This window comes from Schistocerca serialis, chromosome 3, assembly GCF_023864345.2.
Source record: "Schistocerca serialis cubense isolate TAMUIC-IGC-003099 chromosome 3, iqSchSeri2.2, whole genome shotgun sequence".
NCBI lineage: Eukaryota > Metazoa > Arthropoda > Insecta > Orthoptera > Acrididae > Schistocerca > Schistocerca serialis.
In genome coordinates this window covers 456,626,093-456,652,615 of record NC_064640.1, presented here as the reverse complement: position 1 = coordinate 456,652,615, position 26,523 = coordinate 456,626,093, and the positions used below count along the sequence as shown (strand labels likewise).

At 42.7% G+C, this 26,523-nt stretch overlaps 1 protein-coding gene across 1 annotated transcript in view; it reads right to left on the bottom strand.

The window, feature by feature from the left end:
- The window catches only part of LOC126470920 (Down syndrome cell adhesion molecule-like protein Dscam2), a 504,863-nt gene that overhangs the window by 285,311 nt on the left and 193,029 nt on the right, over window positions 1-26,523 (bottom strand). The window contains exons 8-9 of the mRNA XM_050098951.1: window positions 13,236-13,355; window positions 10,921-11,136 (exon numbers count right to left, since the gene is read on the bottom strand). Of these exons, the coding sequence (XP_049954908.1) occupies window positions 10,921-11,136; window positions 13,236-13,355 (336 nt within the window). The remainder of the gene's footprint in view (window positions 1-10,920; window positions 11,137-13,235; window positions 13,356-26,523) is intronic.

The following is a 26,523-nucleotide window of genomic DNA, read 5'->3' as shown; positions in this document are numbered from 1 at the left end:
CCGGTGAGCCAATGCCTTCATACAGGACATCCCCCAGTGTCTGCATTGTAGCAAGCGTAGGACGTGGTGGTACAAACAAGGTAGGATGATCACCCAATGGACGTCAGTCTCCGTGGCCAAGAGAAGAACACACACCACAATCGATAGTCTGTGTGAGAGATGCCACCAGGGGCTGAATTCAGTTTTCAACCAGCGAAAAGATAGGTGGGCCAGCCATGGGTCATGTAGCAGAGAACCTGCCTTAGGATGTGGTCCTGGCATGTGGCAATGGCGACCTGTGCAGCCGTGATAGGAAATCCGTCCTGTGTATCTTGGCGGGCTGTATCAATGTGAAAGCAGAGGAATTTGGGATCAAGGCCCAAGGGAAGATGTGGCAATGCATCTGCACTGAAGTGTTGAGAGGTGGGGTTATATTGGATAACGTACGTGTAACTTCATAAGAACAGAGCCCAGTGCTGGAGATGAGTGATTCACTCTGGGAGGTGTGTCTGTTGTGTGTGTGTGTGTGTGTGTGTGTGTGTGTGTGTGGGCTGAATAGGGTAACCAAAGGCTTGTGATCAGTAAGGAGAGTGAACTTCATCCCAAACAGGTAGATATGAAACTTTTTAATGGTGAAAACTATCACCAGAGCCTCTTTCTCAGTCTCAGAATAGTTCCTCTATGCTGGGGACAGCATATTTGAGGCATACACAATGGGCTGTTCCGAGCCATCCTCATTCCTGTGAGCCAAGACTGTACCAATATCATAGGTCAAAGCATCAGCCACCTCAACCATGGGGCAGTCCGGACAGAAGGGAAACAGGCAAGGAGCAGACTTCAGCATAGTTTTCAAGTGGAGAAAAGCATGATCACAGGCAGGAGTCCAGTTGAAAGGCACTCCTTTGTGACACAAGCGATTGAGGAGCTGTGCAACATCAGCAGCCTGGGGTAAAAACTTTATGTAGTAGTTAGCCTTGCCCAAATTGATGGTAAGCCTCTGCCAGGTCAACCTGAGAGAAGTACTAGCCAAGCACCAGTTTGATGACAAGGTCTTCCTGCTGGGGAATGGGATAAATTTCAACCAGAGACTGTGCATTGATTGTAGCTCTAAAATCCCCACATTGGTGAAGGGAGCCATTGGGTTTACTGACCACCACTAACAGGGACACCAAAGCACTCACTTTCATGGGCTCAATGATGCCAGCAGCCTGCAGTCGATCGGTCTTGTTGACTGCTGAACATAAGGCCACTGGAACAGGTTGAGTCCAGAAAAACTGCAGTTGAGCATCTGGTCAGAGAGCAATGTGCACCTTGAAGTCAAAAGCACACCCTAAGTCAGACTGAAACAAAGAGGCATAGGCCAAGCACAAATCATCGAGGTCTTGGAATGGGACGGCAGTGGAAATGACCTTAACTTCATCAGAAATCAAAAAGCCAAATAATGTGAAAGCATTGAGTCCAAACATGTTTGAAGCCAATGGATGGTCAACCACCAGTAGTGTTAGGAGACAGGGAACGTGTTTATAGGTGGCTGGGACCGAGAACTGCCCATAGAAGGGAATAGAACCATCACCATATGTGACCAATCACTGAGAGGTGGGAGATGACTGTGGGGTACAAAGACATGTATACATCGCCAGATTGATCAAGGAGTCGGTGCCCCCCGTATTGATCTGGAAATTAATGTCCACATTCAAAATGCAGAGCGTGAACAACAACTTCCACGTCAATGGGTCTTCTAGTGGAATGACTGATTGCAGCGTATGCATGGTATCCTGATGACCCATGGGTGAGGGGCATGTGCGGGTTGAGCGGCTGGGACAGACTGATTGGAGACAGCCATCTTTCTGACAGCCCATGCACATCTTCCAGCAAAGGGAACATCCTGCACAAGATTGGACAAAAAAGCACTGTGGACCCATAGAGACATTGTACAAGGAGGAGTCCAAACAATGTTGCTCTCTGTGGGCGGTACCATGACGATGGCATGAGAGAAGTACCCTCACGGTGGACTCTACCGCCAACAATATGACACCCTTCAATGCTGATTGGCACAAGTGAAGTCACATTTGTGGCTGAGACCCTGCAAGTCCATGACCCAAGAATGGAATGATTGACCAGGCTGTTTATGGTACTGATGGAACTCAAGCCAAGATGCCACAACATGATATTGATGGGAATAGTAGTTAGTCAGCAGCACACACATTCATTAAAAAAGAGAGCCACGGGGTCTGACAACGGTGCCAACTTGCGCAGCAGAAAGATCGTGTCTGGTGATGCCCAGGACAATAATACTGACAGCTTTAGGGAGTCATTTGTAGCCTGAAACACTTCGAATTGTTTCAGAGAATGAAAGTAGGATTCCTAATCTTCCTTAATGTCATTAAAGAGCTTTCAATCACACAATGACTTTTGGAAGTGCCTTTGACAGTTTTGTAATAGTTGCTTAGTGGCATTTAAAAAAAAATGATGCACCATGAAGCAATTATCCAAATGGGACAGAAATCAATAGATGTGATTTCCATGCGAAGACAAACAAATGATTACAGTTTCACAAAAATTGGATCATTAATTCAAGACAAGAAACTTTACAAAATGAGCAAGACAATAACGTGTTAGTCCACCTGTGGCTCTTAGTCAAGCACTTAGCATTGGTTGACACAGTTATTGGGTGTCCTCCTGAGGGATATCATGCTAAATTCTGATCAATCAGAATGTTAGATTGTCCCCATAATGCACCAAACATTGGTACCACTGCATCCTTACAGCACAGTGGTACATTGATGATACTCTACAACCCGTTTTGTTGTCCTTCATGTCAATCCATCCTGGCATTACATTCCAATAAGATAATACCTGCCCACACACAAGAAGAGTTCTACTGCTTGCCTTTGTCCTTTCCTAACCATACCTTGGCCAGCAAGGTTGCCAAATTTCTCTGTAACTGAGAATGCTGCAGTGCAGTTTCTCCAAAAGACCATATGAGGAATGCAAGCAATATGAGGAAGGCGTTGTCAACATACTGTAGGAAGCAAAATGGATGCAACCGTATAGAGTTCAGAGCTTTCTTCTTGAAGTTCTAAGTTCTCCATAAACAAATGGAACATGAGAAGTAACCTATGGCTGAGCATTACCTAAAATAAGAATAAACAGCAATGCTTTTAACAGAGACCAGGGGTACACAAGAGGGCAGCCTTTAGATATCAAGTGAAAGCAAAGACAGATGCTTGATGCTCATGTGGAGGTGGAAGCAACAGTTTCAAATGTGGTGCTGGCGATTAGGCGTAGATCCCTCAGAGTGGTTGGTGTGTCACATTGTCCATAAACAGCCCTTTTCAATCAATCCCATGCATGTTCGATAGTGTTCATGTCTGGAGAGCAAGCTGGCCACTCTACTCGAGTGATATTTTCCTGAAGGAAGTTGTTCACAAGATGTGCACGATGGGGGTGCAAATTGTCATCCATGAAGATGAATGCCTCACCAATACGCTGCCGATATGGTTGCAGTATTGGTCACAGGATGCCATTCATGTATCATACAGCCATTACAGCCCCTTACATGAGCAGCAGCGGCATACATCAGCCCCACATAATGCCACCCCAAAACAGAAGGGAATCACCACCATTCTGCACTCGCTGGAGAGTGTGTCTAAAGTGTTCAGCCTGACCGGGTTGCCTCCAAACACATCTCCGACGATTGTCTGGCTGAAGGCATACACGACACTCATCAGTGAAGAGAACATGATGCCAATCCTGAGCAGTCTATCCGGCATGTTGTTGGGTCCATCTGTACCTTGCTGCATGGTGTCGTGTTTGCAAAGATGGACCTCGCTATGGACATTGGGAGTGAAGGTGCACATCATGCAGCCTATTACACACAGTATGAGTCATAACACAACGTCCTGTGGCTGCACAAAAAGCATTATTCAACATGGTTGCATTGCTGTCAGGGTTCCTTCAAGCCATAAACCATAGGTGGTTGTCATCCACTGCAGCAGTAGCCTTTAGACAGCCTGAGCAAGGCATGTCATCGACAGTTTCCACCTCTCTGTATCTCCTCCATGTGCAAACAACATCATTTTGGTTCACTCCGAGACGGCTGGACACTATCCTTGTTGAGAGCCCTTCCTGGCACAAAGTAAAAATGTGGATGCAATCAAACCACAGTATTGACCATCTAGGCATGGATGAACTACAGACAACGTGAGCTGTGTACCTCCTTCTTGGTGGAATCACTGGAACTGATTTTCTGTCGGACCCCCTCCATCTACTCCATCTAATAGGCACTGCTCATGCATTGTTGTTTACATCTTTGGACAGGTTTAGTGAAATCTCAGAACAGTCAGAGGGACTGTGTCTGTGATACAATATCTACAGTCAATGTCTATCTTCAGGAGTTCTGGGAACTGGGGTGTTGCAAAACTGTTCTTGATGTGTGTATATTATAGGCGGCACTACAGTGGCTAAAATATCAGTCCAGGCTGCTTTTGCCCTGTATAGAGCCACATAATAGCCTTCCATTTCTTGCTTTTCAATCCACTAATATACTGAATTTCCAGCATTCTGCTCTATTCATCACTGGTTTCACCTGTAAACAGTTCATCATGTAATACACCATACAGTCTTCCATTTCACACTCTTAATTACAGTGGACCTGTCTTCAATCCAACAATTTCATCCTACAACCAAGACTCATTTTCTCCATTTTTCCCTTGAGGAAATATAATCATCTTCACTTCCACTGCCCACTGCCTCTACTTACATTTTCTTTCTACACAATGGGTCATTTTTTTGTTCATGTTCTACAATTTGAAGAGATGTTGAAATTTAGAAGACTTCTTTCTATCAAGTCACTAGATCCCATATAAGTTTCACTCTTTGTTTTGACCATAATCTGTGTTCCAGTTGTTATCTGTACTTGAAGAGTATTTTTCCAAAGTATACATAACACCTTTGATAGTTAGGGGACAATCTTGAAAGTTTTTATTTGATCTTCTTATTATTCAATTCAAATTTTTTTATGGGAGGTACGTAGAAAAGCCTCCATACTTACTTTTTCAGCTTTTGTTTATTCTATCTTGTTTCTTTATTTCTGAGTGTGGTGTCACCGCCAGACACCACACTTGCTATGTGGTAGCCTTTAAATCGGCCGCGGTCCGTTAGTATACGTCGGACCTGCGTGTTGCCAGTGTCAGTGATTGCAGACCGAGCACTGCCACACGGCAGGTCTAGAGAGACTTCCTAGCACTCGCCCCAGTTGTACAGCCAACTTTGCTAGCGATGGTTCACTGCTTACTTACGTTCTCATTTACCGAGACGATAGTTTAGCATAGCCTTCAGCTACATCATTTGCTATGACCTAGCAAGGCGCCATTATCAATTACTATTGATATTGTGAATCATGTACCGTCAAGACCGACGTTCATCATTAATGGATTAAACTTAAGTATTCCACCAGCTATGTCCATTTTTCTAAATTCTAATTTCCTTGTCCTGTTCCAGACCTCACGCCAGCCTGTGTGAGCTAAAACGCGTGCATTTCGTCCTCCTCTAGTAACACGGTGTTGTCTCTCCTGCCAACCACAACATCGGCGACGAGGCACAACCGCGTTCTTATTGATATTGCCCTGATTTACTTGTGTAATGCCTTTGCCACAATCTCCAGATGTACTGTCCGAATTTTATCGCTTACAGAATCAGCAGATGCAGGCATTACTGGATGCCCTTGGACAGCTCATCCAGGGTCAATGTGCGATGCAAAACGATGTGGCAGCAGCTGCTCCACCGCTAACACAGCCACAAAACGCATTTGCACCAACTTTTTGACCTTTTGATGCTGCACTGGAAAGCTGGACGGTGTGGTCACGCCAATTTGGATTCCATCTCGCCACCTACAGAATTCAAGGTAACGAGCGGCAGCCTTTTTTGTTATCATCAGTCGGGGTGAACACATACCGTGTGATAGTCAAATTATTTCCCCAACACGACGTAGCAACTCTGTCCTACGAAGAAATTTTGTCTGCATTAGATGCATATTTCAAAGAATCAGTCAATGTAGTTGCAAAACGGTATACCTTCTTTCGTACAAAATGTACAGCTGGTCAGACTAATCAGGAGTGGGCTGCAACCTTCAAAGGCCTTACTAGGGATTGTGCTTTTGAGTGTCAATGTGGACTCCCTTATTCAGATACTATAGTACGTGATGCAATTGCACAGAACGTTTCTGATGTTCGTATAATTGAACAGATTTTGAAACTAGTCAATCCCTCCCTTCAACAAGTGATGGACATATTGGATCGGCAGCAGACACTTGACTTGTCTCAGGAATCATTTGAAACTTCACCAGCCATGTGTCAGGTTAACCAGCCCACTGGGCGAGCTGCACAGAGCAGTAAACAGCCCCCGAGCCCGGCCGCGCCACTGCCGCCAGGCTCTCAGCCACGTGTGCTACGCTGGCAAGCAAATGCAGTGCTCAAATCCTGCCCGCGGTGCGCTACTAGACATTCGCATGAGAATTGCCCGTCACGCCAAGCTATTTGCTTTTATTGTAATAAAAAAGGGCATGTTCAGAGTGTTTACCAGAAAAAGCTCAGATCAGAAGCTCAAAACCATTCCAGGCGCTTTGCTTTGCGCTGGAATATGAATCGAACCAGGGATACTCAGGCTCGCGAAACTTCGCCCATGGAAATACGTGTAGTTCATTCCACTCCGCCCAGTGCCACTCTCTCTAACAGTGACTGTGTTCATCCCACAAATAGTGTGTGTCGACATCGCCAGAACTCCCGTCACGTCACAAGTGATTTTGTACCAGTGTCAGTCCACGTTGCATGAGACAGTCGCTCTTGTCGTCAGCAGGACAATAAACTTTATGTGGACTTGGACATTAACAAGAAAGTGATACCATTCCAGCTCGATACCGGGGCTGCAGTTTCACTGATCAATCAAGACACTTACAAACTGCTGGGCACACCTCCATTGTGTGCCGCAAATGTTAAGTTAACTAGCTATTCAGGTTAAGAGATCCCTGTGTTAGGACAGTGCAACCTTCTTGTAACATACAAAGGACAAACAAAACTTGTGTCATTTTACGTCCTTCGTTCTTCTTCTGCAGTGAACTTGTTTGGTTTCGATTTATTTCAGTTGTTTAACTTGTCTATAGTCAATCAGGTCCTATCAGTGAACCAGACTGTGCCTTCAGACAGTGTTTCTCGTCTATGTGAAGAATTTGCAGATATTTTTGCACCGGGCTTCGGTTGCGCTAAGAACTATAAATCACATTTGGAACTGAAAGTAAACCCGCAACCGAAATTTTTCAAAGCACGCAATGTTCCCCACGCATTGCGTGATGAGGTGACAAAAACATTACACGAATTGGAATCACAAGGTGTAATTGAACGTGGGCAGGCATCTCTCTGGGCATCACCCTTAGTAATTTTTCCAAAACCTTCGGGAAAATTGAGACTTTGTGTGGACTTCAAGGCAACAGTGAATCCACAACTCGTGATTGCAACTTTTCCTTTACCCCACCCGAAAGATCTTTTTGACAAACTGTGCCCGGGTAAATATATTTCGAAGTTGGACCTAGCAGATGCGTACTTGCAAATACCGGTGGACGAAGAATCCCAGCGTGTATTGGTGATTAACACGCATCTTGATTTGTATCGATTCAAACGACTGCCATTTGGGTGTGCATCCGCCCCTGCATTGTTTCAGCAATATCGACAAACTGTTTGTGCATCGGTCCCTACTGCAGCAAATTATCTGGACAATATTGTGATCTCCGGAAAGACGGAAGAAGAACATTTGGCCATTCTCAGAACATTATTTCAGGTCTTACGACAAAATGGTCTTCGCTTGCGGAAGGACAAATGTGTGTTTTTTGCTCGTGACTTGCCATACCTGGGACATGTACTCAATGCCCAAGGCATACATCCCAGTCCTGAGCACCTCCATGCCATACAAGACTTGCCTTCACCGCAGAATTTGAAGCAGCTACAGAGTGTGCTGGGAAAAATCTACTATTATCACCGATATGTTCCACACGCCTCTTCCATTTCATGATTTCTTGTATGGTCGTCACTTTACCATAATCACAGACCACAAACCTTTGACATCACTTTTTCATTCAACCAAGCCTGTACCTCCACGTACAGTGCAGAATTTCATTCGCTGGTCTATTTTCCTCTCACAGTACCGCTACGATATCTTGTATCGGTCCACTGCTAAGCACGGAAACGCCAATGCGTTGTCCCGCTTGCCTGTTGCTGAGGATACGGCATTCGATTCCTCCGAACTTGCTTGCATGTTCATTGATTCGGAAACCAATGATGTGGTCGAATTGTTTCCGATTGATTTTCGTCGCGTAGCTACAGCCACAGCTGCCGACCCTGTCCTTGCTACCGTTCTGCGTTTTGTTGCTACGCAATGGCCCTTGTCAAAGTAACGGATCAGGGATCCGTTGGTTCACCAATTTTTTGCTCACCAGGAGAGACTTTTTGTACAACGTGGTGTTTTGCTGTTGCGTTCTGATAATGATCAGTCCAGGGTCGTGGTCCCACATTCATTACAGTCCTCTGTCTTACAGCTTCTCCACCAAGGACATTGGGGTATAGTGAGAACGAAACAACTTGCTTGTCAGCACTGTACTTGGTTCGGAATCGATGCCGCAATTACGAATATGTGCTCTTCTTGCATGGTGTGTGCCGAACAACAATCAGCACCACCGCGGAAATTCTTTGCATGGCCAAAAGCCACTTCCCCTTGGCAACCCTTACACATCGATTTTGCTGGTCCATTCTGGAATGCTCGATGGTTGGTTGTGGTAGATTCATTCAGTAATTTTCCTTTTGTTATCCAGATGTCTTCCACGACGTCATCTGCCACCATCCAAGCGTTATCTGCCATCTTTTGCACTGAAGGTCTTCCACAGACTATTGTTTCCGACAATGGCCCACAATTCATGTCCTCAGAATTTCAGTCATTCTGCAAGGCCCTAGGTATTCAACATCTGACGTCCGCGCCATTTTCGCCACAGTCAAACGGTGCCACTGAACGATTGGTCAGGACTTTCAAGTCACAGATGTTGAAGTTGAAAGAGTTGCATTCTCGGGTGGACGCGTTATTGCTCTTTTTGTCCTCGTATCGCTCTCACCCCGAGATGGTTGCTCACCGGCTGAGTTGCTCCACGGTCGTCATCATTGAACCTTGATGTCTTTGCTACATCTGCCGCATCAGGTTCCTGTGCAGCGGCAGACACCTGGTTTTGCTCCAGGCGACGTTGTCTACTATCGCCACTATCGAGGTTCACGGCGTTGGCTCAAAGGTTGCATTCTTTGCTGCCTTGGCCGTGCTATGTATCTGGTTTTGGGGCCTCTGGTGAGGTGCGTCGGCATCTCAATCAGCTGCGCCTCTGTCGTCACACGGGATCTGCTGCTCGCCGCCTGCTTTCAGTGATGGTGCCGTCCAGTCAGCGCCAAACTCCGGGCGCCTCCCTCGATCACACGCTGCCGGTCGCTTCCCGTGACCAGTTGTCCTCCGACATGGAAGTCTTGCCCACTTCAGACCATATGTCGTCTTCGCCCATCGGGTGTCCCAGCCCGATGGAGGTTGATTCGGCCCCTCCTGTCTCTCTGCGGGTGCACACACCGCATGTTGGCGTGCACCCTGGAGCAGGTTTTCAGGCGTTTCCTAGCTCCCTGCAGTCCAAATGGCAGGGTGTGGGTGGCACAGCCTCGGCTGTTGTTAGGCTCCCCACCTCATCGCACACGTCAACATGGGGTCCTCTCCCTACGGCGGGCGGAAGCCTTATACCACAACTGTACGCCGATTTGTGGGGTAGGAATGTGGTGTCACTGCCAGACACCACACTTGCTAGGTGGTAGCCTTTAAATCGGCCGCGGTCTGTTAGTATACGTCAGACCCGCGTGTTGCCACTATCATTGATTGCAGACCAAGCGCCGCCACATGGCAGGTCTAAAGAGACTTCCTAGCACTCGCCCCAGTTGTACAGCTGACTTTGCTAGCGATGGTTCACTGCCTACTTACATTCTCATTTGCCGAGACGATAGTTTAGCATAGCCTTCAGCTACGTCATTTGCTATGACCTAGCAAGGCGCCATTATCAGTTACTGTTGATATTGTGAATCATGTACCGTCAAGACCGACAGTCATCATTAATGGATTGAAGTTAAGTATTCCACCAACTATGTCCGTTTTTCTAAATTCTAATTTCCTTGTCCTGTTCTAGACCTCACGCCAGCCTGCGTGAGCTAAAACGCGTGCATTTTGGCCTCCTCTAGTAACACGGTGTTGGCTCTCCTGCCAACTACAACACTGAGTACATATTTGGCAGCAGTCAGAAGTGACTCTCTTTGTTGTGTGAAACAGTTACACACTGTCACAGAATGAATGATTATGTAATGAGTAGTTACTTGGTGACTTACAAAATGTGCCACATACCTCATGTGTTGCTTATCAAGTCCAAGCGACAGTTTGGTAGAGAGTTTTAAGAAAGAAAAAATTCCACTGAGAAATTACACATCTAATACTTTAACTTTCCTGGTTTTATGCAGAGGAAATTCATAAAATCATCATTCCTTCACTATGATGTGTTTAAGCTGTCCAGCAGAAAAATTATGTAAAATTACTTTGTATATAATATGTTTTTATTATTGCTGATATTTTGTCAGTTGCCAAGGTAGAATACCGTAACAGATTAAATTTAAATATTTCACTTTATACCAACATTTTTGGATGTTGGAATCACATACTTTGATACTCAACTGTGAAATAGATTTCTCACATTAATGTTTAACTGACTGTATAGTTTCATAACACTACTGAATAAGTTGTTCAAATTAAAAATCATCTGAAGAAAACTTACTGAGAATATGAAGATACTTTTTAAGTATTACTTAGTCAAATAATTGATATAGGCCCTACCATGTACTGTTAGTTGGACTACAGCACTCAGTCCAACACTAATATTGTTGCTCGCCTCACACAGATAATGTCCTTCATCATCCTGAGAGATTGTTTCTATAAATAAGGAGCCATTTGCTAAAACCTGAACTGGTTCTGGGTTAGCATTGACTTTTAACAGTTTTGTTTCCTTTCTGTGTTGATGAGCTAAATCCAAGTAATGTCCAGGTTTTGAACCTGAAAAAGAAATGATATATTAACAACTTCAGGTTTGTAGTAGCGGGTATATATTTTTCATTCTTTTATGACAAAACACTTACTGTATTTAAGTCATCTAATATCATAAAAATACAAATTAAGTAGGCCTCTGAACAACATTTGTATTGCAGTGTAAATTGCACATAACTTAATTTTGAGGGTTGTATAATAAGTAAGGCAACACATTTTTATCTCTGCCAATTTCAGTTGAAAAAATTCAGAATTTGTTGTGGGACATTGTGGAATATTCTGCTTCATCCCTATAGTTTCACAAAATTCCAGTAGGTGGCAGTGCTATACATAGCCATCAAAATTGCATCTTTAATGGAGGTGTATTCGAAGCAGAGAGCTTTCAGTGAGTTTCTTTTGGGAGGAAACCAGAGCATCACAGATATTCATGGAGAATAATGCCTATGGAGACCTGGCAGTGAACAAAAGAATGGTGAGTCATAGAGAGAGGTATCTGACATCATCACAATTAAGGTTGTGTCAACCTGTCTTATCTCCCTCATTCTGGCCATCCAGTGATTCCTACAATGTTTGATCATACATACACTTTCCTTTGAGGTGAGTGATGAATCACATTCAACACCTTGCTGTACAACTGGATGTCTCTGTTGGTAGTGCTGACACACTCATCCACCAGTTGGGATAGTCAAAGTTGTATGCCCACTGGGTTCACCACTGTCTGACAGAAGGACAATTTTTTTTGGAATTGATTGCATGTTATGAGGCTGATTGTGACAATTCTTTATGAGACATCAACACAGGCAATGAAACATGGGTTCATCACTTTGAACTAGAAACAAAACACCAATCCATGGAGTGGTGCCACATCACCTATCCTCCAAAGGAACAGTTCAAAGCTGCACCCACAGGAAATAAAATTGTAGTGACAGTCTTCATGGACTCTGAAGGGGTTATTCTATTTCACGTCCTCCCTTATGGTGCAATGATCAATTCTATTATGTATCATGCTACCCTCAGGAAGCTGAAGAAACAACTTCAGCATGGTCATTGCCACAAAAATGCAAACAAACGTCTCCTTCTCCATGACAACACAAAGACTCACATAAGTCTGCAGACCTGAAAGGAGTCCACAACACTTCATTGGACTGTTCTTCCTCATCAGTCCTACAACCCAGATCTCAGACCTTCTGACTTTCATCTGTTGGCCCAATGAAGGATGCACTTCAAGGGAAGCAGTTGGCTGATGGGGAGATATTGATGCAGCAAGAAATGGCTCTGAAGTCAACCAGTGGAGTGGTAACATGTTGGTATACAGGTCCTCAAAGTAAGATGGCACATATAATAGAGATTATATTGAAAAATAGGATTTTCTAGCCAACAGAGAGGGAATAATATGGTATATTGCAATCCTGAATAAAACCAACCGGCTTTCAGAAACAAAATGTGTTTCATTACTTATTGAATGTACCTCATAATTAAGTATTTATCAGTTGACAGAAATTTATATTTACAAGTGCATTAATTTAATTGTGTCATTCAGAGAGTAAGTGGGTAACTGTCAGATTAGATATCCAAAGATTTGAGTTTCCATTCTCAGTTGGTCCTAGGCAAAATCATATCTAATATCATACTAGTAAAGCACTTTGGTGTTCAAACCAACCTTCAGGCTGTCAACAAAATGTGGTTTTAATTTTAATCAAAGACAATTGGATGGCAAAACTTTTAAATTATTATACCATGTTGCAAAAACTAAATAAATGATGTACGGGAAAATGAATGTTGAATAAAGCAAAAAGGACACAATGTCCTTAAAGCTGTATAGAAAAATATGATTGACTATTACCAGCACAAAGTAAATGTATCAGATAACCCAGGATCAAGAGGAGGAATCACTGAAGGTGGGATGGAGGTTTGCAGTACTATTATTCTGTTAATATGTAATCAAGTTGCATACATGTTATGTCATTGAAATACTCTCTGAAGACACACTTTTCAGTTCAGTTCAAAAGGAGAAATTATATATTGCTGTTAAACGAGAGAGAGAGAGAGAGAGAGAGAGAGAGAGAGAGAGAGAGAGATGGGGGCCTGATAAACTAGAAATGCATTACCTGATGCTTTTTTCCATGACACTGTGGGCTGTGGGAAACCATCTACTTTACAGTCTATGATTACAGACTGTCCCAGCTTGGCTGAGGTATCCTTTGGTTCAACCACCCAGGTTGGTGGAACTGTAAGGCAACAAATTATCTACTAGCTACATATTTCCAAGCACATATTATACATATGTATATATAAGAATTCTACTGAAGCTAGAGTCTCTTTTTTCACTATCTGTGTATTGAAAACCATTAAGAGGTTTCTAAATTGACTTGAAAACCATATTTATTGGTTGGTAATATACTGTTTGAAAACTTGCAGCAACGCTTTTGTCTTTTGTTTCTGCCAGAAAAAGAAAAACAGTTAAAGATGCCTGACAAAAGAGCTTTCAATCACACAATGACTTTTGGAAGTGCCTTTCACAGTTTTGTAACAGTTGCTTAGTGGCATTTAAAAAAAATGATGTGCCATGAAGCAATTATCCACATGGGACAGAAATCAGTAGATGTGATGTCCATGTGAAGACAAACAAATGATTACAGTTTCACAAAAAACTGGATCATTAATTCAAGACAAGGGACTTTACAAAATGAGCAAGACAATAACGTGTTAGTCCACCTGTGGCTCTTAGTCAAGCACTTAGCATTGGTTGACACAGTTATTGGGCGCCCTCCTGAGGGATATCATGCTAAATTCTGATAAATCAGAATGTTAGATTGTCCCCATAATGCACCAAACATTCTCAGTTACAGAGAAATTTGGCAACCTTGCTGTCCAAGGTATGGTTAGGAAAGGACAAAGGCAAGCAGTAGAACTCTTCTTGTACGTGGGCAGGTATTATCTTATTCGAATGTAATGTCAGGATGGATTGACATGAAGGACAACAAAATGGGTTGTAGAGTATCATCAATGTACCACTGTACTGTAAGGATGCTGTGGATGACCAAAGGGGTTCTGCTACCAAAAGAAATGGCACCCCAGACCATCACTCCCACTTGTCGGGCCATATGGCAGGTGACAGTCAGGTTGGTATACCAAATCTGTCTGCGGCATGTCCATACAAATCTTTGCTGCTCATCACTGAAGACAATTTATTCCAGTTAAATGGATTCCAGACCAAAGACATGTCTTGGGATTCCATGGACAGCAGTGGGATACCAACCTGACTGCTGTCGCCCACCATATGGCCTGACAAGCAGGAGTGATGGTCTGGGGTGCTATTTCTTTTAATAGCAGGGTTCCTACAGTTGTCATTCACAGCATCCTCACAGTACAGTGATATGTCAACAATATTCTATACCCCGTTCTGTTTCCCTTCATAACAAGCCACCCTGGGATTACATTTCAGGAAGATAATGCCCGTCCACACTTGGTGAGGGTTTCTACTGCTTGTCTTCATGCTTTCCAAACCCTGTCTTGGCCAGCAAGGTCACTGGATCTCTTCCCAATGGAGAACATTTTGAGCATTATGGATGTGACTCTCATACCAACTCTGGATTTTGACAATCTAACATGCTAATTGGACAGAATTTGGCACAGTATCCCTCAGGAGGACATCCAGCAAATCTATCAATCAGTGCCAAGCCAAACAGTTGCTTGCACAAGGACCAGAAGTGGACCAACACATTACTGATGCGCTCAATTTGTGAAGCTCTTTCTCTTGAATAAATCATCCAATTTTTCTGAAATTGTAATCATTTGTTTGTCTGTTCATGTACAGCGCATCTACTGATTTCCATCACATTTGGATAATTCCTTTGTAGTGTGTCACTTTTTTTTATCTTAGAGTGTATATCATGAATCCATTCAGTCATGAAAACTGTTTCTTTGTTTCATTGGCATGATAATGAAAGTTAAAATCACCAGATAATGGTACCATTTTTGTGTAAAATAGTTTGAGGCAAATTCAGCAACTGAAATTTATAAAAAAAGGACTCACTGTAATACAAAAAAAAAAATTATTTTAATATAAAGTTCATTTTGGTTTTTGGCATTTTTTCTTTGTGATCTTGTAACACTGATTGTAAACAGGATTCAAATATCAATGGCAACTGGTTCTCTTTTAAAAATAGTACAATTATGAATGTGAAATCAGAACAACTAAATGAAGAAGACTCAGGACAGAAGGGAATTACAAGTTGGAGCAAGATGTCTGAGGGTTGGGACAATGATCCAAAACTAATAACAAGAAACAAATCTTTAAAACTCAAATTGTGTTTCCTCAATATATACAGTCAACTGTTTAAGTAATGTGGTTTAATCACAGTACCTTTTTTTGGATACCTGATTGTTCTTTGATTATGGAATGGAAGGAACAGAAGTTTTCTTATCTGATTTAGTTTTGTTACAGTTCATCAGTATGAAAGGGAGAGGTGCAGGATGCAGCAGTCAGTAAATACACTCCTGGAAATTGAAATAAGAACACCGTGAATTCATTGTCCCAGGAAGGGGAAACTTTATTGACACATTCCTGGGGTCAGATACATCACATGATCACACTGACAGAACCACAGGCACATAGACACAGGCAACAGAGCATGCACAATGTCGGCACTAGTACAGTGTATATCCACCTTTCGCAGCAATGCAGGCTGCTATTCTCCCATGGAGACGATCGTAGAGATGCTGGATGTAGTCCTGTGGAATGGCTTGCCATGCCATTTCCACCTGGCGCCTCAGTTGCACCAGCGTTCGTGCTGGAAGTGCAGACCACGTGAGATGACGCTTCATCCAGTCCCAAACATGCTCAATGGGGGACAGATCCGGAGATCTTGCTGGCCAGGGTAGTTGACTTACACCTTCTAGAGCACGTTGGGTGGCACGGGATACATGCGGACATGCATTGTCCTGTTGGAACAGCAAGTTCCCTTGCCGGTCTAGGAATGGTAGAACGATGGGTTCGATGATGGTTTGGATGTAACGTGCACTATTCAGTGTCCCCTCGACGATCACCAGTGGTGTACGGCCAGTGTAGGAGATCGCTCCCCACACCATGATGCCGGGTGTTGGCCCTGTGTGCCTCGGTCGTATGCAGTCCTGATTGTGGCGCTCACCTGCACGGCACCAAACACGCATACGACCATCATTGGCACCAAGGCAGAAGCGACTCTCATCGCTGAAGACAACACGTCTCCATTCGTCCCTCCATTCACGCCTGTCGCGACACCACTGGAGGCGGGCTGCACGATGTTGGGGCGTGAGCGGAAGACGGCCTAACGGTGTGCGGGACGGTAGCCCAGCTTCATGGAGATGGTTACGAATGGTCCTCGCCGATACCCCAGGAGCAACAGTGTCCCTAATTTGCTGGGAAGTGGCGGTGCGGTCCCCTACGGCACTGCGTAGGATCCTACGGTCTTGGCGTGCATCCGTGCGTCGCTGCGGTCCGGTCCCAGGTCGACGGGCACGTGCACCTTCCGCCGACCACTGGCGACAACATCGATGTACTGTGGAGACCTCACGCCCCACGTGTTGAGCAATTCGGCGGTACGTCCACCCGGCCTCCCGCATGCCCACTATACGCCCTCGCTCAAAGTCCGTCAACTGCACATACGGTTCACGTCCACGCTGTCGCGGCATGCTACCGGTGTTAAAGACTGCGATGGAGCTCCGTATGCCACGGCAAACTGGCTGACACTGACGGCGGCGGTGCACAAATGCTGCGCAGCTAGCGCCATTCGACGGCCAACACCGTGGTTCATGGTGTGTCCGCTGTGCCGTGCGTGTGATCATTGCTTGTACAGCCCTCTCACAGTGTCCGGAGCAAGTATGGTGGGTCTGACACACCGGTGTCAATGTGTTCTTTTTTCCATTTCCAGGAGTGTATGTACACACAAACTCAATTAGTTCTCAGAATTTGTCCATATTTATAGACTTATTTCATCTCTAAGAGCTCATATCATTCTCTCTTCAATGGCAGTCCATTTAACCGTGAAATCAGAACGTGTAGAGATAAATGTATTTTAGAAACATGTAGGGTACCTATATTATACATGGAAAGATTACAAGTTTACTGATGTAAGTGTTTTACATTATTTGTTAAATTGAAACGTAGAAGAAAACTAGCTGTTTTGATCAAACAGAAACTCAGCAAGGTATGGCTGCAGAAGTAACCTCATTTGGTGGCTCAGAAGTAAAATTCCATTCTGCAGTGTTAATGGTGTTCAATTTCAATAAAATACTATCCATTGGGGCAATCTATCAAGTGGACAATCCTCATATTTGTGGTCCACCTACCTTCAGCTTTAGATACACTGGAGAGGGTAAAATTTTCATTCTAAAATAATGTATAGTGTGAGACCCACTCACCAAGTAACATTTAATGTGAATCTTTTAATATGTTAAACCCATCTGTGATTGAATAATAGTCATCATAATGCTGAATGATCTTTAAAAAAAAAAAAAAAAAAAAAAAAAAAAAAAAAAAAAAAAAAAAAAAAAAAAAGCAAGTGAAACTTATTCCTAATCTGCAGTTCTTGGAAGAAGTCATAGGAAATAATATACTTTGTAAAATAAATGACATTTATGACATTTTCTTCAAATCAGTTGGCTTGTGAACCTGCTGCTAATTATGGGACATAACGTCTTCCTAGTTTGACATTTCTAGACTTGTTTAGTCTCCTCCCATGACCCATAGCAGAAACACTTTCACATACCCAGTAATAAGTCTTTGGCCTTTATATCATTTTAGTCTGTCATTTAGATAATCTTTATCTTCAAAAATAAAACTTACAAACTTCTACAATTAGTAAAAATTCAGAAATAACTGACATTAGTCTTAAGCGAACTCCCTGATCTCCCAGTCTCTCTCTCTGCTCTAATGTATGTGTGTGTGTGTGTGTGTGTGTGTGTGTTTTAATCCATTTACCCCAAACCAGGATATATTAAGGGTGAATTCAATAGAATCAAGATTTTTTACTGAATCATTACCTTAAATTAGTACACAAGCATCATTTGCAAATTGAACCTATAAAGAATCAATATCTGTGAATGAGTCATTCATTGAGTCTAGAAACAGAATTGTTCTAAAATCAAGACATGAGAAATATCTCATGTTACACACCACTTAGAGTATTAATTTTCTGCATTTGAGGTGTTTTGTCTACTTGTCAAAATGAATCATGTTAGTTACTGCAGGGGGTTTTCCTGTTTAAATTCAGCTCCCTCAGCTTGAAACAGTCACACTTATATGTACACTCTTCATTCAAATAATTAAAATGATTTTGCATCTCAAAATTTGTATCAAATTAGAAAGTATGCATTAATCTCCATGTGACTGATTTTATCTACAAGAGCTGAATGTTAATACAAGAATTTGAATTTTATTAAGAATTACCCCCTTCTCCCTGGCTTCACTCACATATATGTTTGACACATATACTGTGCACTTCTCCTCTTCCCCCTCTGTCTGCCCACCACTTCCTCTCCCCATCTCTCTGTACATGTCATCCACTAAGCTCTGCTTTTTCACCTCCTCCTCCCCACTCTCTCTGCCTCTCCATCTCCTCCTTCCCAATCTCTCCAACCGTCTCCTCCTCTGCTTCACTTTTTTCATCTTCTATTCGACCCTCTCTCAGTGTCCATCTCCTCCTCCCCTTATATCTCTTCATTTCCTCCTCCCCATCCTTATCCATCTCTCGCTCCTCCTCTTTCTGATTACCTCCTTCTCTCCTCTCTCTCTGTACATTTCCTCCTTCTCTCTCTCTGTCTGCCCCCTCCTCACCCCTCTCGCTGCCCATGACCTCTATCCCCCCCCCCCTTTTTCTGTGTCCATCTTATCCTTCTCCACACTCTCTCTGTCCATCTCCTTCTCTTCCCCCTCTACTATCCATTACCACCACCTCCTCTCTCTCTCTCTCTCTCTCTCTCTCTCTCTCTCTCTCTCTCTCTCTCTCTCTCTATCTCTCTCTGTACACCCCTCCTTACCCTCTGACTGTCCATCATCTCCTCTGGCTCTCCGATGTCTATCTCCTCCTCTCCGCCTTACTTGGTCCACCTCTTTCTTCCCCTTTGTTTCTATCCATCTCCTTGACACTTCACTTGGCAAAGTCATGCCCATCCACATGTGTAGCTCCTGAAAGCCATGCTGATAATACCCACACAACATGCTCCTCTCTCTGCCCATCACCCCCTCCACGTTCTATCTGACCATCTCCTTCTGTCCCACTCTCTCTGACTGTCCTCTACACTTTTAAGTCTGACATGTAGGCCAACCTGCAAGTCAGGTTGATACGGCAAGCTAATACTATACCCTGTCATGCTGGGCAGCTTACATGGCAGGAGTTAAAAAACATGTTTCTGTCCATATCTCTATTCCTACAAGAGATAGAAGGTTCCAACCCCTACTGTTTTGATAGTTGTTAAGTTTTCTGTTTATGTACCAAATTTGGTTGAAATTGACCCTGAGATTTAGGAGAAGACACTGATGCCGGACACACACACACACACACACACACACACACACACACACACACACACTGTCACAAAAAGAAATAGTGTACCTGGAAAGATGATGTCAATTTTGATTCAGTGATGGCATATGCTACCTGGAGAATAGTAGATGTATTGATAATGGTTTCAACATTGTCTGCCAACACATAGTGTAGCGACACAGCTACCAGAGTGTAATCTGTGTCCACCCTGTAATAAGGAATGCTCACAGCTCAGTGTGGTGCAAACATGTGAAGCAAGCAGGCAACCATGCCACAGAGATGTGATCTTGTTTTCTACACCCAACTGAGTGAATTTGAAAGGGGTGAGACTGTAGCCTTCTGAGATATGGGATGGTCCTTTCTGAGAACAGGATAATGCTTGCATTCGCACTGCCTGTGAAACTCAACATGCTCTGCAAGACATGCAGCAACTTCCCTGACCTGCACAATCTCTGGACTTGTCTCCAATTAAGTACATGTGGGATCTGATGGGGCAAGAAGTGACTCGTGTGACTTGTCAACCAACAGCTCTTACAGAACTACATGGCATGGCATGAGGTATCTCAGGACAGTATTTGTCACCTGTATGATCAACTAGATGCCAGAGTCAGCACCTGAGTTGCCAACTGTGGAATATACACCACATATTAATGTGGGTATTTCAGCATGTGCCAATACCTGGTACTTCAGAACTGAACCACTTGTGCTATTGATCTGTAAGTGTGATCATTTCATGTACCCCATATGCAATAAATACTGAGTGAATTGGAAACCTTGGGTGTACTATTTTTTTATGCCTCTGTCAACCTTTTGATATCTTGTTACATCTTTGTCAACTGGGGTCTCAGGATGCCTCTTTCATATATTTGACTTTTATTTCTTGTTCTGTCATGAGCTACTACACCACACTAAACCCCTTCTCCATTAAGTAGGTAGATGGAAAAGCTAGAATTAGTAACTTAGCTTTCACCACATAGGACAGTAGGAATTATTCCCTTTCAATTACAAACATTCATAGCTCTGTTGCTGGAAAATCATTTGGGCTTTGCAGTTGTGTTCCAAGACATCAACATTACTCTTGCAACCTTTGATAAAACTGTCTCTATGTACTGAAAATAGACTGAGTTCTCAAATTTGTATTCAAGGGTGCATAGGTCATGAAAACTAGATTGCATATCATCTTTGGTTTGTTTGTGTATGAGTAAAAAATATATACATCTGAATGTATAAGAATGTTTATATCTTTGTATAACATTCATGAAGATTTGATAGTGAACAAGTTTGTGTCAACTTAAGTTATTTACAGATGGTACAGTTTGGCAATGAATGAAGATATTATACACTAAGTGGCAAGAAGTCATCTACTAAAGCATCTCCTGATAGAAATTTGTTCCTGATAAATAAAATTCAAATTGGCATTGATCTGTTTCACAGTAAGCTATCAACTGTCTTACATGGCCCTGCAGAAGTGACTTCGAGGCCTTCAAACACTTGTGGCTGTTCTTTGCAGATGTTATAGTGTATGGAAAGAATGTCTCATCAATACTGAAGAACCACCCTAGATGCTGTAGGCCTAGGAAACCCGATTCTTTGTGAAATCTCTGACATGCACGTGGCAATGACTACTATCTCCCACTCAGAATCAACTAATTCACAACATGATGGAACATTCACTGCATACCTGTGTGCAACAAACTGCTCAGATACTGTGTCTGCACTCAATCCATATGCTGCATCTAGTTACAACATTCTGGAGTCATACACTGCATTTCTTCAAACGACACATCACTTCCAATGATTTTTGGTCACCCACATTAATCTTTAACCTTAATGACAATCATTTTGTCTCCAAATGATACACTGAATGTATCACACATGTAATAAGATCATTCCCTATGTGCCGTATGACTGTGTTGTGTGAATGTTACCTAAGTAAGTCAGTGGAATTTTGCTTTGTTAAGCACTTTTAGGGCACGTCTGGTCTGAAAATGAATGGCCACATTCAAAACTAGTCACCAGTATCAATTACATGCATCTATGAAAGAACTTTTAATAAAGAATTATCAAATCTTAAGTGCCTGGTCCTTCCCCAACAAAATGTTGAAACTACATAAAAATGCAGTTCCATCAGTTGCACATGTATGTATGTTTACAAAAAGAATGTTCTTTATCTCTGCATAAATAAAAAGTCTTCCACTTTTTCATACAGAGAAGAACTGTTCACATCAACGGTCAAATTTCTATCTGTGACTCATAATCGCTGCTGTATGGTGAGTAGCAACTATCCTTTTCATAATACTGTGTGGTCATTATTACATCATAGCATTTGGATGTGTCACACTGATGGCTTACAAAAAATATGATAAGTCTGTATATACAGTGAGTACACAGATAGATATTTATTTGTTATAAGGGCATGATACAGGTTTCCCTGTATCTCAGATCAATTATCAGTCTAATCAGATTTTGTAGTACAAGTATTGTGTTCAAGTGCACACCCATACAGCTCTATCCTGTTACTTATAAATGGGAGAACTGTCTCATAGTACATTGTATTTAGTGTTTTATTACACACATATTTGCACAGTTAGTGAAGCAAATACAATATACTGCTTATTTTCCTGCATATGTAGTTAACATAGAGTTCCCACTGAAGATAGCCATCCAAGTGCAGACCAGGAAATTTGCAGTCTTCACGGCCTGTATACAAAATTCCACAAATAACACCTGCACATCTGTGGCATGAGTTTCCTGCTGTGAACTATGATTTTTACTTTTGGACTTTGGCTACTAAAATATGCTCTAAGACAAAGGAGTCATGCAAAGTGACCACAAATTGATATTCATATAGGTATTGATGGAAAACACAAAATTATAAACTTTGGTGGTTGATGAATGAATGTGTGATACTGCACATGTGGCTGACAAGGATAGTAAAGAGGGGACATGTTGATAGCATGTTGATGCATTACGGGCAGGACCATTAAAGCAGCTCTACATTTTGACAATATAACTATCAGTCAATGCAAGGCTGAATAACTGCTTGGATAAGGGCCAGAGCCGGCTGCGGTGGCGGAGCGGTTCTTGGCACTTCAGTCCAGAACCGCGCGACTGCTAAGGTCGCAGGTTTGAATCCTGCCTCGGGCATGGATGTGTGTGATGTCCTTAGGTTAGTTAGGTTTAAGTAGTTCTAAGTTCTAGGGGACTGATGACCTAAGATGTTAAGTCCCATAACGCTCAGAGCCATTTGAACCATTTAAGGGCCAGAGGTGGACCAACGCATTTTTGACTTACTCAATTTTTTGGGCTCTTTTTCCTGGATTAAACATCAAGTTTTTATGAAATTGTAATCATTTATTTGTCTGTATATTTACATCACACCTACCAGTTTCTGCCCTATTCAGATAACTCCTTCATGGTGCATCACCCTGACATTTTTTTCTTTTTCTTTTTTTTTTTTCTTAGAGTGTATTTAATCACCTCAGACAACCCACGTGTTGAAAAAAATGTTGCATTCCTGTTTCAGTCATAGACCAAATATGGATTTTTCTCACCCCATTTTGATAATTTATATTTGTGCATTGTTTATGCTTTTTTAGGTAAGTAGATAGGAGTTCAAGAGGTGTGTTGGTGATATTGGATGCCCTCAGTTTCTTCATCAGAAGTGCATGTTGACCATTCAAAAACCTGTATGGGATCTAAAAGTATGCCTGCAGTATGCTTTCCTTCATCTAAATGACTGTAGACTTGGTGAAAAAATTCTGTGACAGCTCTTGAGGTATCGTGATATTTTTGAAACCCATGTTGGGTTTCTGCGAGGAGACTGTTTATCATGAGAATGGCACTGTTATGTTACAGAATAGAAATACAGAAGAAATTACAATTTTTCTGAAGTTCACACTAGCACATCCATAGGCATCACCAAGCAGAGGTGGTGTCACAGCTATTCAGCAGAAAGGAACACTCAAAACCATGTCAGTCAATAAACAAGCAAAGGTTGATGCAGTGACACCAAATGCCAGGCAAGTTACACATTCAGCAGAACATCCACTGAGGAAGTAAGAGACATATATTCATTAGTTCTTATTATGCTAAGCAACAAGCAATGTGTAAGATTGAAGAACATCTATCAGAGACTTGACAGCGCATTTAAGAGCTTGCAACGAATTGTTAAGAAAACACAATGGAACGAGGACTGCTGACAATTAGAAAAAAACAGGCCACATTCAATCATAACAAATAGAGCCTCACCCTCACATCACTGTCTCCCCATAAATACCCAGTTCTCCAGCCCTGAGTTGTGCGAGATAGCCATGTGGTCTCAGGTGCCTTGCCACGGTTCATGTTGCTACCCCCGTCGGAGATTCGAGTCCTCCCCGGGCATGGGTGTGTGTTTATGTGTTGTCCTTAGCCTGAGTTAGTTCAGGTTAGATTAAGTAGTGTGTAAGCCTAGGGACCGATGACCTTAGCAGTTTGGTCCCATAGGAACTTACCACAAATTTCCATTTTCCAGCTCAGAGTTCAGTTGGTCATTGGAATCGATGGTGTTCATACCAAAGCATTTGATTCAATGGTTATTGTGGTGTAGTGACATCCATGTATTAGATGTTCCAGCACTTCTCATGAACACCCTGCTTGCCATTCCTCAGATGACAGCAAACAAGTAACCACGACATGCCATTCGTGGGACTTGGCAATGGTCACCTACCACATCACTGATGGGGGAACAGAGGGTCTTCCATCACTAGTACATCTCAGGGTGCTTTTCACACAAACATCACTGTCGCTACTGGGTGAGATGGCTGTCCAGTGCCTCTGTTCCTGATTGACATGGCAAGAGCTCAGGGCCTTCTTATCCAGTGGGGCCAGGATCAGCTGACTACATGTCTTCTGACAACATGGTACATCCAGTTGGGACATGGCAGGTCATCATTTTCTGAAGTGGGGTTGAGGATGTTCTAACCCAGTGTGAGGCCATACTCTCGCACCTTGGCTTCACCTGATAGGTGGTAGCCCAACAGACTTCAACTGAATTACTGGAACAGTGGTCTCACTGACCAGAAACACCAACCTGACAATAGGTGTCAGCAGAAATTCTCTGTGTCACTGACACGAGGTGTCAGCCGAGGCTGAAAAGAAGACAAGAAACTTTAAATCTGAATGAATAATTAATACCTTGGTAATCATGCTTTATTAGCATCAAAGAGGTGCTTACAGGATCCACAACACAATTCTGATAATGTAGAGGTGTCTCCACTTGGCATCACTATAATTTGGGGCCAGAAATGGTTCTTTGGTGACTTCAACATGGCACTGATGTCCTGGAGGGACTGACAAAACAGGAGATGATGTTGCAGCATCAGTAACAGCCATCTCATGTCTCATTATGTCTCAAATGGTGTCCACATGCCTCAGCTATGACAGCATTGCAGTGATTTCAAAGAGTATTATCTGCTGGCCTACTTCATTCTTTCTTTTTTTATGGTCAGGATAGGACATAGAGATTGGCATTCAACAGGGAAAGTGACTTTTGTCAAATCTGAGGAGCCTGTAGATCTGTCACAGTTTCGAGAGAATTTTAAGGAAAATTATTTGGTACCTATGAGGTGTGACAGCTGTAATTTAATGGGATATAGTGTACCATGTAGTGGAATGGTACCAGTAACTTGCACCATTTGTAGGCATTATGATTATGCAGCATACAATAGTAGCGACTGTCGCTGGGCAATGATCAGATGCTAAAGATTAGTTAAGATTAGCTGTTTATGTTTTCAGCTGCTAACAGAAGAGGCAAAGGCTGCCAGTCATGCTTGCAAGATGAAAACAGAGCTGACCATTTGCAGCACAGTCGACAGGACTAATTGTGGACCTCTGGTACAGAGCCAAGTGAAGGGTCTGAATCAGAGGCTCAGATGGTTCTGCAATCGTGTAGGGTACAGATTCCTTGACTTACGCCAAAGGGTGGTTGGGTTTCGGGTTCCGCTGAGTAGGTCAGGTGTCCACTATATGCAGGAAGCAGCTACATGGATAGCAGGGGCTGTGTGGCATGGACTGTTTTTTTTTTAGGTTATAGGGTCTGGGGAAAACACAAGAAGGGCTTCAGCCACAAAGGGTGCAGGGTCAAACACAGGAAGAACATAGGTACAGGAAACATCAGTATAACAGTTGTAAATTGTCGTAGTTGTGTTGGGAAAGTTCCAGAGCTCCAAGCACTAATAGAAAGCACTGATGCTCAAGTTGTTATAGGCACTGAAAGCTGGCTAAAGCTGGAGATAAGCTCAGCTGAAATTTTTGTGAAGAACCTAATGGTGTTCCGAAAGGATAGGCTAAACACGATTGGCAGTGGTGTGTTTGTTGCTATTAGAAGTAGTTCATCTTGCCGTGAAATTTAAGTAGATAGTTCCTGTGAGTTAGTATGGGCAGAGGTCATTGTTGGCTACTGGAATAAAATAATAATTGGATCCTTTTACCAATCTCCCAATTCAGATGATACAGTTGCTGAAAGGTTCAAAAAAACTTGAGTTTGATTTCAAAGACGTACCGCAATCATACGATTATAGTTGGTGGTGACTTAAATTTACCCTCGATATGTTGGCAAAAGCGCATGTTTAATTCTGAAGGTATGCATAAAACATCATCCAAAATTGTGCTAAATGCATTCTCTGAAAATTATTTCAAGCAGTTAGTTCATGAGCCCACGCAAATAGTAAATGGTTGTGAAAACACACTTGGCTTCTTAGCAACAAATAACCATGAGTTAATAAGAAGCATCAAAATGTATACAAGGATTAGTGAACACAGGGTTGTTGCAGCAATATTGATTATTGTAACCCCCAAGTCCTCCAAAAATAAATGAAAAATATACCTATTC